Genomic DNA, 21,732 nt, shown 5'->3' on the forward strand with positions numbered 1-21,732 from the left:
GATGCACTAGAATGTGGCCCCGGCGGTCAAGCCTCAGTGCCGTGGGCAACATTAACAGCAAGTCACGGTGGACTTAAGGGAACTCCGTCATTTCCCCGGGCTTGTGGAATTTCATGCATGCTGCCCCAAAACATCTGGGCTCACAACTCCAATTTCCCGTCACAACTGCCTCTTGGAGGTAACCTTCTCTTGTATAAATCACCGGGGAAACGAGACTCCTCGACGCGCCTTTGCTTACGTTCTACCTCCAACAATTTATTCCAGCCTCTGCTGTTGGCTGGCTTGCTTCATTCGCTCATATTCTTACTTGCAAAGGACTGACTAGTCGAAGGCACCAGGCTACCTACTACGGTTGCGGTGTAGGTCCCCTCATACCACCAGCCTCACCACCTAGCCTACCTCTGCTTCCCTCCAGCTTGACCGTTTGTACCATCACGTCCGTTCCCACCATCTCCTCAGGCGATCTCGCTGCCGTCGAGGTAAACACAACACACCCTACGGTACATCTACACTGTAGTCTTCCACGGCTCCCAGTCTAATCGAGCGTGACCCGATACAGCAATCCCATGTTCACCATCGCCTCTTTATGAGCACCCGTCTGTTATACCCGCTCGACATCGATCTTCGCCACGGTCCGTATCGTTGCAACCAAGCTCGATCCTCCCGCCCTCTGCGTCCCTAAGATACCTCTACTTCCGCCATCGATTATACCTCTAGCCATTGCATCCTCCCGTTTGCAACATGGACACCAACGGGGCCGCCGGTGCCGGCGCCGACCCCGTCATCCCGAGGATTCACGAAGCACTCAACATTGTCCACAGCCCCTACTCTCCCAACCAGGCGCGACAGGAAGCTCAGGCATTTCTGGAAGAAGTCAAGACCCGCGGTGACGCGCCCTCGCACGGTTTCAGCCTTGCTTCCGGTGGCTCACAAGAACCCGTCGTTCGCCACTACGGCCTGTCTCTTCTCGAGTATGCGGTCAAGCACAAATGGTCCGAATATGACACCAACCAACGCGAGTTTCTCCGCGGTTGGATCTTGCAACTGGCACAGGGTGTCGCAAAACCAGATCCGCCCTTTCTCAGAACAAAGATTGCCCAGCTCTGGGTCGAGATAGCTAAGCGCTGTTGGGGTGCGGATTGGATGGATATGGACGAGTTGCTGAACCGCCTATGGCAGGTTCCGAACTCGCCCGTACACAAGGAGTTCGTGCTCCTAATCCTCGAAATCTTGTCCGAGGAAATTTTCAACGGAGAAGACGCCATCGTCGCCCATAGAGAGGGAGCACTGAGCAAGGGATGCGTTGAGATCTTCACACCTTCTGCCGTGCTCAGCGAAGCCTTCCCAACCCGTCAACACGAACCCCAGGTGCGATTCGGTGACGACGGATGGATCAGTAGAGTAACAGAACTCGTCCGAGACTGTTTGAACGAGAACCTCGACAGTAATGAGGACGTCCGGGCCTGTGTCGTCAAAGCTTTGGCTGTTCTCAACTCCGTGATGCCGTGGGCAATACCAAAAGCCATTCATGCTACCGGTTGTCGTCCTGTTATATGCAATGGCCTTGCCAACTCAAACGTGACCGTGCAAAGGGTAATCTTGCCTCCCCTCTCTGTCCAGTCACTTTCCCACTTGTGCGATTGCTCCGAATATCTGCTCGAGTTCCAGCTGTTAACTCTTGTCTCTTAAACAGGCTGCTTTGGAGGCGTTGCATTCTCTCTATTCCCGGTCAGCATTCAGCAGCGAGGAATTCGTCGACCTGGTTGTTCCCATGTACAGCCCCGAGTTGGTCGACCTCTGCAGACGACTTTTTGAATGGTCGACAGTGGACGCTGAGGACATTGACGACGACAAGTACCAGTTTGCCAAGAAATTCTCCGAGGCAAGTTGCTTCCTTTACACCGCTGGGGAAAACCGCTCCTATTGTTTTCCTAGGTCTATACTGACAATCACAGATGATCTCGTGTGTTGGAAATTACCTCGACCGGAAGTACGCCTTCATACCGCCCCAGGTTGACATCCAGGACTTCCTGAAGCTTCTGATAGCGGTGGTGCAGAGTCAGAGCCTCGTTGTTTCCATTCCCGTGCTCGTGACTTGGACGCGCCTTCTTAACCACCGCTCGCTAGGTCCGGCTATCGGGAAAACCGACATGGTTCTGCCACTGTTGGACGTTTGTAGCGCTCGACTGTTGCGTTATGAGAACCTCCCTGAAGATACAGAAGATCCTACGTTTGTTCTTCTCATGGAGGATACCGATACCATCCCGGAGAGACATGCTTTTCTGGGTAACTATAGGCGATACAGTTGCTCTATCATCGAGAGCATCATCCAGCTGAGGCTCACGGATGCTTTCCAGTACATCTTGAACCAGGCAGAAAATGCTCTGCAAACTCTGTATGAGGGCCAGCTACCCCTAAACCGTAAGTTGCTTAAGCCATTAAACGCACGGGGCCGATGGCTAACGCTGAACATAGCGGCAACCTATTCCAAAACCTCCATGCCTGTTCTGAGAGTAGACGCCCATGCTACGGTCATTGAGGCAGCCCTCAAAGGCTACGTCAAGTGGAGGGCAAGACAGGGAGAACTTCCTGGAGGGGTAAGCTTCTCCTGCTGCGCTGTATAGCTCATGATAAAACTGACGACCCATCAGGAGCAGGAAGTTTCGAGTATCGAGACACATCTGGAGCAGTGGTGTAGTAGGCTGCTGGAGATGAATATTGAGGTATGCCGCCATCTACGTGTGGGATGGGTATCTGGCAATGAAGACGAAAAGCTGACGAACTTTTAGGACCCTCTTATCCGTAAACGTATCCTCCAGCTGCTTGTCGCCTTTTCCACTACGGCTCTTGACACCAAAGCCAACTTCATGCTGAGGGTGCTCGAGCACATTCTCATGACATGGCCTGCATTGCAGCCTGAGCACAAGACCTTCAATGATGCAATCCGGGATCTCCAAACTGAAAGCATGGTTGAATTGCAGAGGCTCGCCTCCAAGATGCCTGATCATTTACTGGTAAGTGGTGCTAGCCCGTCACACGTTATGTTCACCGGCTCCTTATATACTTACAATTTGTTTGTACCAGGACGTCTACGACCAGCTTGAGATTAAGGTCAAGGAGATGATCGCCTCCGGAACACTCGATGAAAAGCGCCAGATTGCGTATCGCAGTTTCCTCTTTATCATCATGTAAGACCCCCGATTAGCCCCTGTGACCTTCCGATGATGGCTTGTCATCGAAAGCTACGATACATCAAGTCTGGATCTCACTAACAACAAAACCATAGCCACCGGGCAACCCGCATAGACCAAGAAACGCGGGTCAGGCGTCTTGCTGAATTTGTCGAGCCTGTCAAAAACCAGTGGAAGGAAGCCCCGTTGCAACAAGCACTCGGCTCATTCGAGGGATTCTGCCAGCTTATTGGTCTAGACAAGGCGCAAAACTACATTGCACAGCGCCGTGTTCACCAAGTTGGTGATTGGGGTGCTGCGGACCTTGATGCCGAAGGGTTGGCGCTCCAAGCCGAACTTGAACAGAGACAAACGGTATGTTGCCCTGGGAATCACCGCCCCCAACGTGCTTTATAGTTACTGATATCATTGCAGTTCCTTCCTTTACGCTCAACCAAGTCATTTTTGACTTACTCGGTCGAGAAGTTGGAGAAAAACTCCCCCGCTTATCAAGCGTCTTGCGCTCTGTGGCAGGACGGGTTCCCGATCATCTTGCCTGAGCTGCTCAAGTTCTTGAGCTACGCACATGCGTGCCATGATCCGAAGAACTGGTCTTTGCTTCCAGAAGAGATGCGTCCTGTGGTCAGCCGTCTCCTGACTGACCGTTTCTGGCAAGCCGGTATTTCCGAAGGCAGCAAAGACGATTTCTATGCGCGCGTCCTGGACAAGAAAAACACGCTAGAGGGGCTTGCCTCCACCATTCGTGGCACTGTGCGCTTCGTCCGCGAGGCATGCTACGCCGTCATCTACTGCATGAGCCGACTTGACGTGCAGTTTTATGGGTTCACGGAACTTCCTGGGCCCTTGGCAAACGCCCTGTTTGCCGATTCCTTCAACCTCTCGTCTCATCAGCTTATTAATCTGCTGAACTTGGTGAGGTATCTCGTTGATCATTGTCCTGTGGAGCTAAGGGATCATTTCCTACCTCCAATCCTGGCCGCGTGCTTCCAGCAGATGGATTCCAAGATCAGCAGTGAATGGGAGAAGCTGGGCCAGAAGCAAACTGTCCAGGTGGCAGACAATGATGAATTAACGGAGGAGATGAAGGCGGAAAGCATTCTCAGGCAGCTGACGTATACAGCAGCCATTATGGTGGCTGAATTCCTTGACCCGGCGAGGACCGGTAAGTTGCTAAATCACCACTGGTACGCTCTTGAACTTTTACTGACCCTGTTCCCAGGACCACCTAGCAACCTTCCGGCCTCTCCCAACGGCACCACTCCGGAGTCCCGGTATCCATCGCTTCGGAGATTCTGTCTCATGCAAACGTCGATCGCCGGCCCCCTTCTCCTCTTCCTTTGCCATGCGATTCACATGCGTGATACCAGGTGCTGTGGCGTCGTCCTCCGCGTGTTCCGATCTATCGTACCGGAGTTCCAGATCCAGAGTCAGCCTAAGGAGCAAAAGGAACCGTCTCATCCTTTGCTACCCGATGAGAACTTCCCTATTCCCGATGCTACCAAGGCGGAAATTCACCAGTTCCTCGGGACCGACGTGATGAGAGCCGCGATCTCCTCGATGAACGATCCTTATTTCGTTGACGCCCAGAAGGACCTTGCGACCCTGATTGCAACGATCCTTGCTCACTCTTGCGTCGGCGATGAATTCTCGGGAGGCAACTCTGCGCCCCGCCAAATCCTGTGCTCACTGCCGGGTATCAAGGAACAGGAAGTGGATAGGACCCTTACTTTCCTGCGACGTCCCGGTACACATTCGCGCCAACAACGCGCTGTGATCCTCGATTTGTTGAGAAACGTCAAGAGTGTAAGCATTAGTGAGATGGGCAAGCTCAAGGACCCTAGAGAAGATGTTGTCAGAAAGGCTCCCAAGAGGAGCAAGATGGCCCAGAAATTCATGACGCCTCAGCAGGGCGTCGATACTACCGTGACTGGTACTGAACAGGGAACTGGCAAGAGGCAAGCGACTCCTGATCTGGAAGGAGTCGCCGGGATGTTCGACGAGGGACACTGAGCGATGTCAGACCTGCAAGAGCGTACAACGTGTTAGTGGCTTATCACACTTGCTCCTTTCGACTCAGGCTTTCAGCGCTACGCGGTTATATAATAGCGGCAATGACACGGCCAAAGCACCAGGAGCACAGTCTCGTGCATGCTCCCCAAGAAGGTTTTGGAAGGTTCTTTGCTGCTTCGCAGTGGCTTTGAACTTTCATACGCACCGTTAGACCGATGGAACCTCATCATGTGGCGCATGATGGTTCTATCGATGCGAGTCGCACCCAGCACATGCGCCTACCGATGCCAATGTTCTGTGCTTTATACTCGATGATACTTCAATCGCTTATCTGGGGTGATGAGAGCCGCGAACTCGAAACTTCGGCTAAGGCTTGACCTTGGGGGTTTGAATGTAAAGCGAAAACTATAGATTAGGAAGAGAATGGTTTGAAGGGCAGTTTTGTGAGAGCTAACAGCGGAGACCAGAGCTACGGCGATAGTACGGTTGATGATTGTCATGACCGACTGCCATTTCCTTGATACAAAGTTCCAGTCAGGTTTGACCCTTAGACGTCGGCGTAGCTGGGAAAATTCAGGTATATAGAGAAACAAAAACAACCGTGGGTTCGGGAATCGAGCCTCCGTTGGTTGACTTGGAATGTAATGGATTGATGTTAGTTTAAGGGTGCCCGTTCAACTTATCTCGATGAAAACATGACCTCTCGCCGTCTAACCAAGGTCAAAGAACCAGTCTGCCAGTCCTTCGACACACAACTTCTATCATATCCATAACGCATAAAGATGTCTAACTACTTCCGACATTCCGGGAAACGGTACGATTTAGCAACGGAACCACTGCGTAGTACTACGTTTACTAATGGAGCAATAGGGGCGATCTGCAGCGCAATTCCAAACGGGCAAGACTGGGCTAGACCGTGGAGACCGTGCTACTAACCCCTGAAGAGCTAATGTCAACCGAAGCTATCCCCCGCACAACCCATGTCGGAACAATCACGGTGAGATGATGGTCTTGCTGGTGATACCATCCATGCGTCAATCTGCACTCTCTGACTACCGTTTTCGAGCTCCAACACATCTCAGTTCTCGATAAGGTAAAAGTAAACATCATTTTCGGCATTCAGGTGGCATCGAGCGCCACTGTGTTGCGTTCGGACCAACCCGGTTCCGAGGTCGAGCCAAACTTGGCGGAAGTGATAGGCGGTTCACTCAGCCCTGAACTAGAAAGGGAAATTATACCTTTCCGATCAACATCTTCTAACTACGTAAGCGGCACGATACTATTTTTCCCCCTCGCATATTCCTCTGTTTCACTCTATTGTCCATGCTCAAGATATCGCCATATCTACCCTTTCCCTTCCAAAGTACGGCGGCTAATACACGCCTAGAGCAGATAAGGTGGCAGCAACGCTGAAGTTATAGTCATCCCTTGTCCTTGTCATCTCTGCCGGCTTTGATCACTGTCTCAAGTAGTGTGTCAGATTACCTACTACCAACCCCTAAGAGATACAGAAGACAGCCTTTCCGGGAATCGTGAGGTACCTAAGAGCATAGTTCTCATCTACGTATCTGCTCGGAGGCCAAAGAATCATCGGCCACTTTGATACTTCAACGGTCACCATTCACCAACCCTAGCGAGTGTCGTCACTTCTCTGGCGCTTACCACCGCCTAACCCGGCTCGCCCGGCTACCAGCCGCACTATACTCGGACAGTCCCCACGGGGAAGCATTACCCTATTGCTCCTTCCGGCACTCTATCCACCAAGTCCCATTGGCGAAGAGCCAGCTTACAAGAATTGTGTGACCATGGTTTATCTCGGAAAGCCATCCAAGGGCTGTCAAGTGTGCCGCACACGAAGAATCAAGGTAAGTTGGAATATATGCGATGAACTTGACTACAGAAACAGCTGACCACGCGGCACGATGACTTGCTGTTCGCGCGTTATCCAGTGCGATGAAACCAAGCCAACATGCAATCAGTGTCTCAAAGCAAGGAAACAATGTCCCGGGTACAAGGATGACTTTGACCTAGTCTTCCGTAATGTTACCAAGGCAACAGAAAGAAGGGTCCAGAGAGCCAACAAGAAGGGAAAGCAAAGGCTATCAACAGGGAGTGATGGCTTCAGCCCAGGGTCAGGCGCCTCAAGGCCGCCGTCGTCATCGTCATCCGTTTCAGTGTCATCATCATCGAGCGTCGACGGGGAACAGCAGTTTTCTCTCACATCTACGGCACGGAAGACAGTCAGGTCACCCTTCGAGCTCGCGGTCATACCGGCCATTCAAATCCCCACCGAGACTCAGGCGTCATGTCACTTTGTGTCCAACTTTGTGCTCATTCCCCGCCAGGGAACGACGAGGGGGTTCATGGACTATCTGATCCCACTCATGAAAACGGAGACGATATCATCGGCACCCCATCTCCAGTTTGCGTTTAATGCATGTGCATTGGCTTCGCTGGGGAACAGAGTCAAGAGCGACGGGATCGACTTCGTTGCGAGCGCACATAGGGAGTATGCGAAAGCATTAAGAGCCACTCAGGCCGCGTTGATGGATCGGGTCAAGTGCACATCTGATTCGGTCTTGGCTACGGTGTTACTTTTGGGTATGTTCGAGAACATCACGGCAAAGAAAATGGGCGAGTTTGCGTGGGGTTCCCATATTGAAGGGGCCATTCAACTTGTCAAGGCCCGAGGAAAGAAACAACTAACGACTCAGATCGGATTACAGTTGTTCATCGCCGTACGAACACAGCAGGTAAAAACAGCGAATTACAGACAGGCCATCACAGTCGTACTAACGCCATCCACAGATAATCCACGCTTTAACTTCCGGTTGCCCCCCGATAATGGGCGTCGACTGGTGGCTCGACAACGCCGTCAACGACTCCTACGCCGCCCACTGCTGCCGCCTTAACCTCCAAACCAGCGAGCTCCGCGCCGAAGTAACCCACATAATGACCCACGGGACCGCCGGTACCTCCCCGTCCTCCCCCTCCTCTCCTCGCTCACCCTCAGCACAACCCTCTCCATCAACCTACGAACAGCGAACCGCCCGGATCCTCTCCTTCATGCGACGCTCCCAAGAGCTCGACCGCGCCATAGTCGACTGGATGGCCTCCCTCCCGCCGCACTGGCGCTACCGCACCCTGTGCTGGCAAAACTACGTCGCCAACACCGACTACGCCCACGCCGAGGTATTTCCCGGCCGAGTGGACGTGTACAACGACGTCTGGATCGCCTCGGTGTGGAACATGGCACGTGTCACACGCTTAATTCTCGCCAGCATCACGGTCCGCTGCGCCGCGTGGGCGTGTAGTCCTGTTGATTACCGGACCACACCCGAGTATGCGCATAGTGCCAGGGTTTGTGCTGAGGTTATTAGTGATGTGCTGGCGAGCGTGCCGTATAATTTGGGGTGGCATTATCGGACGAAGAGGAGGAGGAGGCAGGGTCAGGGCCAGGGTCAGGGTCGTGGGAATCGGAATCGGAATCGGAATCGGGATAACTATGATGATGATGACGATGAGGAGGACGGTGAGGACGATGAACAAGAGGAGGAACAACTGTCTGGGTTCGGATGTGGCGAGGATGATGAGGGGATGAAAGGACTGTCTGGGTACTTTTTAACGTGGCCGTTGGCATGTGTTATGGCGCAGGATTATTTGACGGAGGATCAGAGGACATGGGTGAGAGGGAGACTGAGGTATATCGGTGAGGAGTTGGGGATTCGGTATGCGAATATTTTGGCGCAGGTGAGTTTGGATTCCTGGTCTTTTGGTTTCTTCAGTGCCATTACGTCTACTTTCCTTTCATATGGCCCGGAAATCTTTATGGTTAGTACTAACCAGCTCTAACCCCATTCCAGTTACAAGTACGCATTCCATCAATGCTCATCCGCCGCGATGGTCTCATGGCCCAACCATACCCCAATGCCCAAGATTTTCAACATCTTCTCTCCTCGGCGAGGAATTCACCACCGATCCTGCCCGGATACTCGCTCAATCCAATACAGGAAAGAGAGAAGATGCAGATGGAGTTTATGGAATTGAAGAAGAAAGAACTGCTGGCAAAAGCAACCGGTGCAGCAGGGAAGGAGGGACGATACGATGAGACCACGAATAAGTCTGGGCGAATGGGGAACAAAGGTGACAGCGAGGAGAGACGAGAGGAGGAAGAGAACGTCATGTTTTTCGCACGCAAGTTGCTTACTGTTTGAATGAGAAGAGCTTGGGATTCCGAGAAATCGGCGGGCTGTGATGTCGGGGTTCCGGGTTGTACATACACGCCTCAGGGCCTTTCCATATGTACCTACTGAAGATAGAATAGACCTAATACAAACGAAGCAACCACAAACCCGTAATTTCTCAAGAAATCCATCAAGCCATTCATTTTACCACCTCTCCAATTTCGAGGAGTAAAATCTTGCGAGTGTTGACGTCCTGGGGCAAGTCGAAAAAGGGGTTGTTTGTGGACCCACGTGACTTGGCAGGGTTGTATGTACGAGTAAAAAACGCCATTACAAGAAAATTCCCTTTTTGCCCGTTTCATTCGATCGTAACTTTCATGTGAACACGCGCCGCGTCGGTCACCACTCACCTTTTTAACAACCGATCATCGCACTTGCCGTTTGGTGTTATACTTTCATAATAGGTACCCCTTTCTGAATGTTTCTTTTTTAATCTCTGGTGTTCGTTTACCTTGCCGCTAGTAGAAATGCCATTGCATTCCTCGTCAGCGTGCAGAGCACATCCTCATCCTCCTCTCTTGTCTATCAAAAGCTAACAGTAACCATGGAGGGAAATCAATCAGACTCAAGACGGAAACCCCGCCAGAAAAGAATTTCCAACGGGAAGGCAGCAAGTATCCGAGTTTCCAAGAAAAAAAAAATGGGAGGCGACAAGGGCAAGAGAAAGGACGCCCCGGGCGGTGCTGGAGGCCAGAAGCAGAAGAAGAAGAAGGTATTTACTCCCGATGATCCGCTGGCCTTTGAATCCATTCGAATTCTTGATTGAGCTAGTATACTCTTCAAGCTACTTTCAGGTTGATCGAGCATGCACTACAAATGTTCCACAGTTGGAGATCCTCAAACTCTCATGCGGTTGCTATGACAAGTTGTCTCACGGGTGCTTTCGCCCATTCGACTTGGTTATGTGATGTCTGACACCCGCATCGAACAGACTGGCAGCGGCGGCAAATGGACAACACCCAACCAAGCGAACAAGCTCGCCCTCGAGCGCAACTCCATCCCCCAAATCGGCGACCGCGGCATATGGGTGACCTGCGCACGCCACCAGGAGAACAAGGCCGCACGGGAAGTCATCAACCTCTTTGAAGAGTACATCGAAACCATGTACGGCATCAAGCCCGCCAGCAAAGAACCCAAAGTCGAGGATGACGACGATGCGGAACTAGATATCGAGGCCGCCATCGCCAAGGAACTCGGCGCAATGAAGGAGAAAAAGACTGCCGACGTCCAAAAGCAGGAGGACGACAAGGCCCTGCTCAAGGCCATGAAGCTCAACATCGACTGTCTCTTGTTCGTGCGGACCAAATCCCCCATCGAGCCGGTCGAGTTCGTCAAGAGGATAGTCGTCGACACCAAGGAGTGCACCGACATCAGGAAGATCAAGTGCCGCTATCTGAACCGGTTGACGCCCATGAGCGTCATGGGCAAGGCGACGGAGCAGGGGTTGGCTGAGACGGCTAGGCAGGTTTTGGAGGAGTACTTTGACTTGAGCGGGAAAAAGGGCGAGCAAAAGGAAGAAGATGGTGCGGAGGTGAAAAAGGAGGGAGAGAACAAAGAGCAGAAGGAGTACAAGCCCTACACATACGCCATCCGGCCTACGATTCGCAACCACAGCAACCTGAAGCGAGACGTGGTCATCAACACCATTGCCGGACTTATCAACGATGAGCGTCACAAGGTCAATTTGACGAATCCAGACAAGGTCATTTTGGTGGATATCTTCCAGGTAAGACAGGACAGACAGTCTTGGGTTATTCCCCTTCCCCTTGACCCACAAACACCTCTCGCGCACACTGCTTCACTTCACCCTTGGCTTGCTGAAGGACTTGAATTGAATGGTGGAGAATCCGCTTTGCTAACGCTGACTTTTACGGGGCAATCACAGACGGTCTGCGGTTTGAGTGTTGTGGATGGTGATTGGGATGAGCTGAAGAAGTATAACATGACGGAGCTATATAACCAAGCTGCTGGCATCACGGCGGTTGGGAAGAAGGATAAGCAGGAGAAGCAAGATGAGAAGAAGCCGAAGTCGGCCAAGAAAGAGGAGGAGACCAAAGACATCAAAGAAGAGGAGCCCAAGATTAAGGAGGAGGAGCCTGCTTCTACCGATGCTTGAGACTCGGGCACGTCGGGAGATGGGGACAGTGGTGGAGGCATCGACCGGTCCCGCTCCCGGAGACTTTTCGGTGGCGGCGGCAGCAGCAGCAGGGCGGAGCGGGGCGGGGACTGGTTCCGTATGTACTTGTTGTCTAGCGGTCCCTGTTTTTCTGGCGAGATGCAGTACTAGTGAAATGCAGCACGTGGGAGGATCATTGGGATGTTAGGATGTTAATGATTTGCCCGGGAAGGTGAAAACAAGCGAGAGTAATAGCGAGAAGCGGATTGTCTCGTGGCCCTCTTGTCCAATGCGCCTGTTTGAGTTCCTTTTTTTTTTTTTTTTTTTTTTTTTTTTTTTTTTTTTTTTTTACGTGTCTCAAAAAAGGTGCGCGGCTATATATCTAGTGCACGGTGGACAGCGAATAATCAGTGACATCAGATGGCTATGTCAGATCACCTCAGTCAGATCTGCTGGAAAGGGTGTGCCTAGTAGGAAACGTATGTAAAAAGCAACCGCGTTGGTTGTAGGTGGTGATCATGTACCGAATTATATCGGCAGTTCGACTTTGAAAATGGTATTGGAGAAGGGCTCCACGATGGTTCTTCGGATTCGCTCGCTACTTTGTACCCAAAGAGGCTACACTGCAGGATGCCATGATCTTCAGCGCTTGTAGTTAGACGTGGTGAAAAGTGGGTTTTTACAAGTCCGTTACGCAACCCCGTAGTTAGACGTGCTGATCTGTAGGAGGAATATGTCCGGTGGACAAAAAAAATCACAATCCTCAAGGTTACAGTGGAAGGTCCCAGCGTCACAGGGAGGAGGGCAGCATGCAGGGGATCTGACGGACGCTAAGCCCTATTCCAGATAATTTTGACGAGTGGCAGCAACGCAATGATTTGTGCGCTATCTGCGGATATTGGGCCCCGAACCCGTTCGTAAAACATGTTCATCGCAATTCATTTCGTTCCCTGAAATCTGACGGTATCATGGCTGGCCTCTGCCACGTTGAATGGGGACCGGAATGGCCTCGCTTGTTGTCCACCGTTTCGGGGCATCCGATATTGATATCTCCAACAACATTTGCTACTGCCTGCGACCCAAAGGCGTGGCTGACTTGGTAGCCCATCTGATACAATATCCCGAACCATTATCCAATATCCCCAGATCACACAACCACATTAGGAAGGTCAGTCGCAAGAAGCCTGAGGGAGCAAGAAATGTGATGTCTGAAGCCTCCCGCTCTTGGTGTAACGTGCTTTCGCTTGTCTCTCGCTTGTTTTGTTCCGTGGCTCGTGGCCCTTCCCAATCCGGCGTGTTTCGCTTACTACTGGCCAATCAGCAATTTCCCGGCTCGCTTGTTTGGCCTTCAACTATTCACAAGTCTGGTAGCACAACTCTCTGTCCGGCCTATCCCCGCCCATCTTGCCCATCCATCATGGAGGCCCTTCACACTCCGAAACTTCCTTTTTCTTGTCTCCCACCACGTTTTTGTCCCGGCCCGACCCTGTGGTCTCCCCTGCTACTCGCTCCCTTGGCATCCTCTTACGCACATGCATTGTGCCGGATTGTCCAGTTGACGTCCTCCCATAGCGAGGTGGCGTCGACTATGTACCGCCATCTCTACCGAACTCTGGTAGCCATGTCATTGGATCTCACCGGTGGTCCAGGGACTCCGGCACTCCGGGTTTTCTTACTCCCATTTCCCGCGTCGATATTCTGCGCGGAAGGTCTTCGCTCTCGCTTGTCTCGGGATCTTATTCGCCAGTTCGACGCTATTGCTCCACCGGAAGTGTGCTTGGCCATGCTCCATCTATCACGACCTATTAGCAAAGAAAGTGCTCACTAGAGTTGTGATCTTCCCCTGCAATCTAGCCTCTTTTACATCCATTTGGCCCTGTGAGAAGAAGGATGAAAACAATAAACATACTAAGCCAGAGTTCTCTAGTGAAAAAGCCAAGCTTGACAGACTTGTCGTGGCCAAGAAAATCCAACTTCAGAAAGGCGCTGCGTGGTCCGTAGAGGTACCCTCTTACGCTCCCCCAAGCACGCTCGTATCCATTTTCCCCAGAATGATCTCCATCGGCGCGGTCTCCGATCTCCTTGTCCGCCCCTTTCTTTATGTCTGACACCAGGTACAGGGACCAGAGAGTAATGAAACGCTGTTAGTCAGTCCAGCGGCCCATTCTTGGTCCTTCCTCGTCCGGGCCGCATCCCCATTCTGATCCCGGCCTGCTACCGAGCTGACGGACATATGGGGTATGGGTCTTACCCGTAAAGGGCATGTGTAAACGGACTCTGTCTCAGCTTCACGCCTACCTTACTCCAAGTGGGTAGCTAAAAGCCAACAGAGGCCTGTTTCCTTTCTTCATCCTCCAAGTTTCTTTCCTCGCGGCGGTCAATCCGTCAACTTCCGCCAACAACACCGAAGAAGACAAGAAAAAAAACAAGAAAGAGATGGCACGGTGACAAGACACTCGTACCAGAGCTCTTGTGGCCCAATAGTCTGAAATGAAAAAGAGGCTGAACAGACGACAGTTGATCTCCTCTCCTATCTTTAGCAGCATCGGGTATCATCACATGCCATTTCGATCTACAATACCAATTGCCGACTAGTTGCTGAGTATTAGTACAAGAGATCCAACACGCTTGGCCAATATTTCCGCCCCCTTTCCCAATCAGAACAAGCCTCAAGTACCAGAGTCCCCTTCGGTCTCTACGTACATCACACATCACAGGCAGGATACAGTTACACAGGCTCCATATAATCACCCAGCTGCTCCCTGAGGAGATCATTTTGGCCGCATTGTTCTTGGAGCCAAGAGATATATGACTGTCTTTTGACAGTCGTCCCCTCCGTCGACCCTCCAAATCACATCTTTCCTGTTTACAACATCTTACTCTTGGGATACATCCTATCCTACAGTCTTACCATGTGTCGACAACCGTCAGAACAATCGGTACAGGCTGCCCTCAGCGCAATCGTGCCCAGTCACGTAACGGTCCATAGCTTGCGGCCCGTTGCTTCCCTTCGACCGCAGAGGATATTCGAAGTCAGTCTTTCTGACGGTAAAACGCTCCTCCTTTCACTCCCGCCACAAGCCCTCTTCAGACTCTTGAGGCACGAACAATCCATAATAGGCTCCGAAGCCGCGACAGTTCGATGGATCAGGGATGCTCTTACCAGAAACCACGCGACGAGATTCACAAACCCAACACTTCAGAGATTCCTCCCGGCCCTCGCGCATACATCCAGTCACGGTCCTGTCGAGCTGGGTTCAGCATATAACGTCTTTGAGCATCAACATGGCATCCCTGTTGCCTTGTTACCCTCTCCCCCCAGCCATGCGGAGCGCAAACGTCTGGATAAGCACCTCGGTCAGCTTTACCGATCCCTCTCATCGATAACATCGCCGTCTGGGAGGTTTGGCCCCGTGGCTGCCGTGGTCCCTAGGATGCCAGGAATAGAACTGTCGGACAAGACGGCGGGGTTCGGAGAAGGCGGGTTGATGGCAGCCGACGGAGCAAGGAACTGGTCAACTGCTTTCCAGTCATTACTAGAGGGTGTTCTAAGAGACGGCGAAGACATGGCAGTCACAATGGCTTACTCCCCGATACGAAGACACTTCAGGCGATTTGCGCACTTGCTCAACGAGGTCAAGGTGCCGAGGCTGGTGGTTGTCGACATGGCTGATGACACAAACACCTTGGTCACCGTGGAGAGAACAACAAGTACAAACGGATATAGCAGCAGCTACATGGCAGCACCCCAACCAGCAGCATCCGCACCAGCATCAGACAGCACCGGTGGTGACCGACAACTAACGCTCACCGGCCTTCAAGATTGGAGCAACTGTGTCTTTGGTGATCCCCTATTAGCCACTGTTTTCAGCGACGGCGTCTCGGAATCCTTCATGGAAGGCTTCGAAACCGGCCCTACTACTACAAATGCGAACGATCTCAGCAGCAGCAGCAGCAGCAGTAGAAACACAAGCGTCAGCACCCACAGCACCAACACAGGAGTCATGTCCATCACAGCCATCACTGAACAAACCACCATTGCTCCTGCACCAACAATCTCCAGCCCCCCACCACAACCACCAGCAGCACACGCCGCCGCCAGCACCAACAACACCGACGACATCTCCTCCCTAATCGAAGACCTCCCCAACGCCAGCATCCGCCTCCTTCTCTACCAAGTGTACCACGCAGCCCTTTGCGTAGTCAAGGAATTCTACCGACCTCGATCGTCGTCGTCTTCCCCATCCACCTGCTCCTCCTCCTCCACGTCTCCATCCTCCTCCTCCTCCTCCTCCAGCTCTCTAAGCACCAACAGGGAACTGGAAGCCCGAAAAAAGCTTACGGAGGCTTTGAACAGGTTGGAGAGTGCTGTGCCGGTGGTAGTAGCACCGATGATGGGGTCTCTCCTTTCCAAAACTTCTTGGCAGCAGCACTCTTCTTCCACTTCCTCCTCTTGTTGTTCGACTACTTCCTCCTCGTCCTCGAAGAAGCTAAAGAGTTTCCTCGCTGGTGGTGGGAGTAATAATTCGTCGTCGCCTGTTGTGAGTGCTAGGTCGTTGTTACTTGTTGGCGTGAAGGATAGTAGTAGTAGTGGTAGTGGTAGGAGTAGGAGTAGGAGTAGTGATAGCGTTCTGTTAGCGAAAAAGAAGTTGCATCATCGGCCGAGTGGGGGGGATATGAGCCCTGCGAAGAGGGCGAAGAGTGCTAGTGATGAGGAGAGGGAGTGATGAACAAACCGAGAAGGAGAGGAAATGCGGGACTGTCTGTGTACTTTCAAATCTGATGGCCGGCTTGGACAGAGGAGTCTGGATGGCGTGCAATTGTTTGTCTGTCTATTTTGGGGAAGTGGGATATTCTAAAGTTCGGAAGGGAAAAGTACAGAGAGAGCATGGCATCAAGCACTGATTTGCATAGGACTTTAGGACGGTACATATGTAACACGTGAAAACGAATCAAAAATGTTTTCCAGTTCTTTCATTGTTCCTTTTCCTTGCCTCCCGCCCCTTCTGCTATCCTATCCTATCCTATCCTATTCCTTTAGTTTTCGTGAGTTGTGGTAAATGTTCGTTCCCCATAAAGACAGAAAACGCCATGCTATGTTCTTAGTCTACAAAAAAACACATAAGTGGATGTAGAGTAGTGGTAGTAATTCGTTACAAAAAAAAAAAAAAAAAACCAGACCTCCATCCCTAGAACCCGATTTCTTTCATCCTTTTCATCGTTGATATTTTGACTTGCTTCTTTCAGCTGTTCACCCCGACCTCGTACCATGCGCAGCTATGGCACAGCATACCAGAGCATACCGTGCCACCCAGCATGTCTTCACTCTTCACTTTGGTTGTTTCTCTGAGAATCCCTGCATGATTCTCCTTCCTCCGCCTTCCTCCTCTCATGTCCAACCCCTTTCGATTCTCACCACATCCCATTCCTTACTCCTTGTTGTCTTCTGATTCATCATAAAGTACGTGATCATTGGTACTTCAACAACCGCCCATCTTTACCCTCCACATATTCCACCCCAAGCATCTGCGTCGAAAACGCGCAGAACCGATCCTTGATCGCCACAACCTCATATGCACCCTCCTGGCTGGCCTTGATGACCTTGCTATACTCGTCGCTGATATCGTGCTTGGTCTCCAGTACCGTAGCGCGCTCACCCTTCTTCTTGGGGTTGGTGCTGCGAGTGTACGTGAACTCGAACGGCGGGGTACCGTAGAACTCGAAAAGAATCTCGACCTCACCACCCTCGTGGATGTCCACCTGCACCTGCTTACCCTTGGAGATACGCGCCGCGGGGAGCGGATGAATCGTCTTGGAGATGTTGACGGGAGCGCGGCACTCGGATGCCCGGTCACTAACCGAGGTAATCGTGAACTCACCGGGGTGCTCGGCGATACGGCGGAAAGTGGTGGTGGGAGATTTGGCCCTGGACTCCTCGCCGTTGAAGGTATACCACACTTCGAAGGGAGCGGCACCAGCGAGGGAGTACCCAAGACGTTCGCCGACGCAGTAGTCGGTGCGAGTCTCGAGAGGATAGATGGTGGGCGCCTCGAAGAGCTGGATCTGGACCGAGTGGGCCTTGCCATCGGGAGTGTCTCTGTGGGCGGAAGTGTAATCGGAGATAGAGTGGCAGCCGCTGCCGTCGCGAACGCTGCGAATGCGAATCGTTTGGGTTCCGAGACGCAGCTGGTGACGCGGGATCTGGATCTCGTATGAGTTGGAGTTGATGGCAGGCGTACGGTACACTTCCGGAATCGGGCTGCTTTGGTGTCTGATCTCGAACTCGAGGTTGAAGGGAGGAACGCCATTGAGAGCGATGGGGATCGACTCTGATTCGCCTTGGTCCGTCTTGCAGTACTTGAAGGTCTGACCGGGCTTGACGAAGGCGGCAGTGGGTTTTTGGTTAACCTTCTGCTTAACAGTGACGGGCTTGAAAGTCCGGTCATTAGTGTAGAGGTTATCCGAAAGTGAGTTGAACGTGTACGTGTACTGGCCCGCCCTGGAGGTGTCTGCCGAGACGGAAGCTTTGCCGAGGGCAGCTTCAAAATCTTTCCTACTGATGGAGGCTGGCCCAGACGCAGGTTGGTGACGAATCTGGTACTCGACATGGAAGGGAGGCGTTCCTGGGAAAACGTCAGCAGGCTGTAAGAAAGGAAGGTGCCTAATGGAGCGGCTTATAGTATATTTACCTTTGAGTGCAACTTCAAATCCAGACACATCACCCTCACAGACATCGCTTACAACGAAGTTGTTGGTGCCATCGGGCTGAACATGCGCAGACTGCACAATGGCGAGCTCTGGACGAGGATACCAGTTCACTTCGAAAGACGATGCCTTCGGATCAACAATGCCGTGGCACTGCCGATCCCAAACATCTGTGATCTGGAAGATACCCTTGGTGCGAACATCAAGGAAATCATTGTCGTTCTTGACCGTCTTTTCCAGGACCCTGGGGGCGGTTCTCGAGGTGTCATTAACATTGCTGTAGAAAACCTTCCATGGGCCCTCTCCAGTGAGACGAAGCGGTAGCTTGACCGTCGAGCCTTCAACTGCCATCGTCCTGCGTTTGGCATCGATAAGACCAAATGCTGCTCTTGGGTTCTGGCGGCGCACTGAGATCTTGACCTCATCCTGCACGAAGTTACGGCACGCTCTCTTGTCCTGGACGCTTGTCAACGCCAGGGTATACTCGCCGCCCTTGGCAAGGGAGCCCGTCTTGATCTGATACTTGTTCGTCTGAATATCCTTGACCTTGTGCTGCTTTCTCTTGCCATCATGGATAATCTCCCATTCCAGCGTAAATGGCGCGTCACCCTGAAGCAACACATCCACCGAGACATCGTCGTTAAGACAAGCGGCCATGTTGCCCGTTCTGTGCATGATGCTGGCAGAAGCTGCTGGCTTGACATCTTGTTCGAGGGTATACTCGGGCCCGCTGAGCTTTTGAGGTTCGTAGATGGAGTCGCCGATGTGAGTGAACACATACTTGTGATGTCCGGCGATTCTAGGGATGAGTTCTTGCTGGAAGCGTAGGCCATTAACCTTGATACGCTCGGCCGAACGCTGCCCATTGGAAATGACCTCGTATCTGACATTGAAGGGCGGGGTACCAATCAGGTCCATGTCGACGCGCAATCCAATGGAATTTCCAGCGCAAGTATCGGGGATCTCCTCTGAGCGAAGCGTGAGCTTGGGCTCGAGAGGGTTCAGCAGCAAGCAAGAAGACGGCTCCTGAACCTCTCCCTCGCATTGGTCGGCAACGACCGACTTGAGAGTGTACAAGCCGGGTGTAGAAATTCTCGGCCGGTCCCTGGCATTCTTGGCGTCGTAGGTGCCGATAGAAACGACATCACCATGGTCACCGCTCTTGGTGAGGGTGTCAATCGGCGAGAACAGCCAGCTGATGGTGTGCGTAGTGTCATTAGGTACGGACCCAGGAAGTTCATATCTGATTGGAAGATCCTTGGAGCCGCCCCTGGCAACCTTCAGAGGGTTTCTCACGTCGCATCCTTCAAGACGCACACGCGGTCGCTCCTTGACGTAGAGGTTCTGCACCAAATGCTTTGGCTTTGTCTTGGGATCCAAGTCGTCGGCGTGGCCGGTGTACCTAACAACGTTACCGAACGCATCATGGACCTCATCGACGGAATACTGCCAAGCTCCGCCAACGTTCATGGATTCATTGAGGCTGACGGGGACCCGCTGAGCTCGAGCCCAGGAGACATCATCATCCTCGACGAGTCTCACAAGACTACGCGAAGCACCGAGGAGCGGAGAGGAGAAGCCCTCTGGCTGCAAGCTCTGAATATGGAAGCTGTGGTCCTTGCCGTTGATGGTGCGGCTATAGCTGACCTTCAGTGGCGGCGTGCCATCAACCAAGAGGCTGAGATCAGACAGATCACCGACACAGCGGTTTGGCGAAGGGACTACCCCCACGCTAGCGCGAGGGCAAGGAACCACGAAGGTCAAGGGAGTCCTGCGATGAACTTCAAGCTTATACTCGTCAAGCGCCTTGCCCAATCGATAGGCACCAGGCTTCTCGACGGGGAAGTTGTACTTAACAGTGAAGATCTCATCATCTGCGTTCCTTTTGACCTCATGCTTGATTTCTTTGAGCTGGCTTCTGGTCAACTTGATGACTTCGTGTTCGTTGGTTTCGAGGTCGGTGCGAATAATCTCGACATCGATGGGAGTCGTCGCATTGAAGAACAGAGGGATCGAGGCAACCTTGGTATCCCCTCCGATGCAGTACGGGGTGTTTTCGGGGTTGAGCACCACGGAACTGGTAAATAGTCAGCTTTGTTACTTGCTATGACGGATGTGCTTGACTTACCCTTCTGGGAGAATGTTGATGATCTGCCTACCCATGAGGAGGGAGTGGTTGTAGAGGATGCTGGACACCTTGACTTGATGCTCGGTAATGGCAAGCTCTCGGTCGTAGAAGACCTTGACAAATCCGAATAGCCATGTTTGCCATGGGAGGCCGATATTGAACATGAGCATCCAGTCAACCAGAGCGTGGGCAACAAAGGCGAAAACGACGAAGGATTGTGATAGTTCGAGCCATGGTATCCTAAGCTCTGGCAGGCCGAAGAGAAAGATGAGGTCTAGGGCGATCCACTTGAGGAATAGCCAGAAAGACTCGGTGTTTTCTTCCACCACTTGGGTCCAGTCGTACAGCTTCCAGGCAAAAAGAGCCGCGTAGATGGCAACGGCATAGAGGCGCTGCGTGGGCGCATCGATAACGTGAAGCGGGATCACAGGCCCCGGACCTGTTGGTGCCGGCGCATTTCTTTGGGGAGCGACGGGGAGGGCATTGGGGGTTGCCGTCCGGGTGCGATTCGCGGGAGGAGCTTCGGGTCGTCTTGGTCCGGCCATGGGAAAGCCGCCTACAGAATCCTTGCCTGCCATGGCATGCCGAGTCTGTGAAGGGCTTGACGGCTTCGAGGCCGATGAGGTGGTGTTTGGGAAGTCGAATGTAAACCAGCGAGGGTGCGGCTCGGGTTTATCAGTACTGGTTGGGTATGCTGAGCTAGGTACGCAACGATGTGCACGTTGTGGTTGTCGTCGTGATCGTCGTGGCCGTCGTCGTGGCTATCGTCGTCGTCGTTATCGGTCGCCGAAGGACGGATGGTCCGCGGGGAGAGGCGTGATAGTTCAAGGCCTCAGTCGTTGAGAGTGGTGGTGTTGAGATGCGGCATCAACAACAGGCATTCTCTTCCCTTTCGGCTGGGATTTTGATGTTCTGTTTGCGGGCAGGCAGAGACGGGCCTACTTGGTAAAAAGTCACGTCAAAGACGCGGTTATGGTCTTGAGGTTTGCAGTCGCTGCCCACTGCAGTGGGTGTGCTGGCTGGCCTGCTAGCGTGTGCCAATTAGACGATTATTATTGGACCAGGCAAGACAAGATGACCCATAATGAGTTGGGACCCAACGGGAACCTTCCCCACTTGCCGCCATCTTTCTGTATGGTTGGTCAGTGCTTTCTGAAGCTTCCCCTGCCTTCAGCTGCTTTAAGCTGTCAGATAGTGCAAGCGAAAGTAAACAAGATGTTGTTCAGCAAAGATGGGCAGCACTTTATTGAAAGCTCCTAGTAGCAGCAATCTTTAAGAGTTCAAGATGTGTCTGAACTTGGAACTGATACCCAAAATGCTCTCGTGCACCCCGGTGCA

At 52.4% G+C, this 21,732-nt stretch overlaps 5 protein-coding genes across 5 annotated transcripts; 4 read left to right on the forward strand and 1 right to left on the reverse strand.

Annotated features, from left to right (window-relative positions):
- Positions 1-531: 531 nt before the first annotated feature.
- B0H65DRAFT_165370 (armadillo-type protein) lies at positions 532-5,352 on the forward strand. Its single transcript, XM_062821290.1, has 10 exons — positions 532-1,593; positions 1,694-1,882; positions 1,956-2,421; positions 2,476-2,597; positions 2,652-2,723; positions 2,790-3,014; positions 3,085-3,188; positions 3,287-3,545; positions 3,606-4,353; positions 4,411-5,352. The coding sequence occupies exons 1-10, from the start codon at positions 742-744 to the stop codon at positions 5,199-5,201; spliced, it is 3,828 nt and encodes a 1,275-aa protein (XP_062683168.1). The 5' UTR covers positions 532-741; the 3' UTR covers positions 5,202-5,352.
- Positions 5,353-6,727: 1,375 nt separating this feature from the next.
- Positions 6,728-9,552, forward strand: B0H65DRAFT_165441 (uncharacterized protein). The gene is made up of 4 exons (XM_062821291.1): positions 6,728-7,066; positions 7,151-7,954; positions 8,010-8,951; positions 9,065-9,552. The coding sequence occupies exons 1-4, from the start codon at positions 7,007-7,009 to the stop codon at positions 9,413-9,415; spliced, it is 2,157 nt and encodes a 718-aa protein (XP_062683169.1). The 5' UTR covers positions 6,728-7,006; the 3' UTR covers positions 9,416-9,552.
- Positions 9,553-9,752: 200 nt separating this feature from the next.
- Positions 9,753-11,869, forward strand: B0H65DRAFT_462367 (uncharacterized protein). The gene is made up of 4 exons (XM_062826637.1): positions 9,753-9,849; positions 10,009-10,157; positions 10,377-11,171; positions 11,331-11,869. The coding sequence occupies exons 2-4, from the start codon at positions 10,086-10,088 to the stop codon at positions 11,559-11,561; spliced, it is 1,098 nt and encodes a 365-aa protein (XP_062683170.1). The 5' UTR covers positions 9,753-9,849; positions 10,009-10,085; the 3' UTR covers positions 11,562-11,869.
- A 2,421-nt stretch (positions 11,870-14,290) lies between these two features.
- On the forward strand, positions 14,291-16,311 carry B0H65DRAFT_165493 (uncharacterized protein). Its single transcript, XM_062821292.1, has one exon. The coding sequence runs from the start codon at positions 14,474-14,476 to the stop codon at positions 16,286-16,288; it is 1,815 nt and encodes a 604-aa protein (XP_062683171.1). The 5' UTR covers positions 14,291-14,473; the 3' UTR covers positions 16,289-16,311.
- A 620-nt stretch (positions 16,312-16,931) lies between these two features.
- Positions 16,932-21,116, reverse strand: B0H65DRAFT_165498 (uncharacterized protein). The gene is made up of 3 exons (XM_062821293.1): positions 20,395-21,116; positions 18,251-20,343; positions 16,932-18,184 (listed from the first exon to the last, which is right to left on the reverse strand). The coding sequence occupies exons 1-3, from the start codon at positions 20,970-20,972 to the stop codon at positions 17,031-17,033; spliced, it is 3,825 nt and encodes a 1,274-aa protein (XP_062683172.1). The 5' UTR covers positions 20,973-21,116; the 3' UTR covers positions 16,932-17,030.
- Between the last annotated feature and the right edge of the window lie 616 nt (positions 21,117-21,732).

Source organism: Neurospora tetraspora, assembly GCF_033439725.1.
Source record: "Neurospora tetraspora strain CBS 560.94 chromosome Unknown B0H65scaffold_3, whole genome shotgun sequence".
Taxonomy (NCBI): Eukaryota; Fungi; Ascomycota; class Sordariomycetes; order Sordariales; family Sordariaceae; genus Neurospora; species Neurospora tetraspora.

What these genes read in the sequence shown, in the direction of transcription:
- B0H65DRAFT_165493 (XM_062821292.1), top strand. Translation starts at nt 14,474, where the DNA reads ATGTGTCGACAACCGTCAGAACAATCGGTACAGGCTGCCCTCAGCGCA.
- B0H65DRAFT_165498 (XM_062821293.1), bottom strand. Translation starts at nt 20,972, where the DNA reads ATGGCAGGCAAGGATTCTGTAGGCGGCTTTCCCATGGCCGGACCAAGA. An exon ending in ATCAACATTCTCCCAGAAGG is followed by an intron (nt 20,344 to 20,394) that starts GTAAGTCAAGCA and finishes ACTATTTACCAG; the next exon opens with TTCCGTGGTGCTCAACCCCG. An exon ending in ATTTGAAGTTGCACTCAAAG is followed by an intron (nt 18,185 to 18,250) that starts GTAAATATACTA and finishes ACGTTTTCCCAG; the next exon opens with GAACGCCTCCCTTCCATGTC.
- B0H65DRAFT_462367 (XM_062826637.1), top strand. Translation starts at nt 10,086, where the DNA reads ATGGGAGGCGACAAGGGCAAGAGAAAGGACGCCCCGGGCGGTGCTGGA. An exon ending in AGAAGCAGAAGAAGAAGAAG is followed by an intron (nt 10,158 to 10,376) that starts GTATTTACTCCC and finishes CGCATCGAACAG; the next exon opens with ACTGGCAGCGGCGGCAAATG. An exon ending in TTTTGGTGGATATCTTCCAG is followed by an intron (nt 11,172 to 11,330) that starts GTAAGACAGGAC and finishes GGGCAATCACAG; the next exon opens with ACGGTCTGCGGTTTGAGTGT.
- B0H65DRAFT_165370 (XM_062821290.1), top strand. Translation starts at nt 742, where the DNA reads ATGGACACCAACGGGGCCGCCGGTGCCGGCGCCGACCCCGTCATCCCG. An exon ending in CAAACGTGACCGTGCAAAGG is followed by an intron (nt 1,594 to 1,693) that starts GTAATCTTGCCT and finishes TCTCTTAAACAG; the next exon opens with GCTGCTTTGGAGGCGTTGCA. An exon ending in AGATGCCTGATCATTTACTG is followed by an intron (nt 3,015 to 3,084) that starts GTAAGTGGTGCT and finishes TGTTTGTACCAG; the next exon opens with GACGTCTACGACCAGCTTGA.
- B0H65DRAFT_165441 (XM_062821291.1), top strand. Translation starts at nt 7,007, where the DNA reads ATGGTTTATCTCGGAAAGCCATCCAAGGGCTGTCAAGTGTGCCGCACA. An exon ending in GCCGCACACGAAGAATCAAG is followed by an intron (nt 7,067 to 7,150) that starts GTAAGTTGGAAT and finishes CGCGTTATCCAG; the next exon opens with TGCGATGAAACCAAGCCAAC. An exon ending in ATGCGAATATTTTGGCGCAG is followed by an intron (nt 8,952 to 9,064) that starts GTGAGTTTGGAT and finishes ACCCCATTCCAG; the next exon opens with TTACAAGTACGCATTCCATC.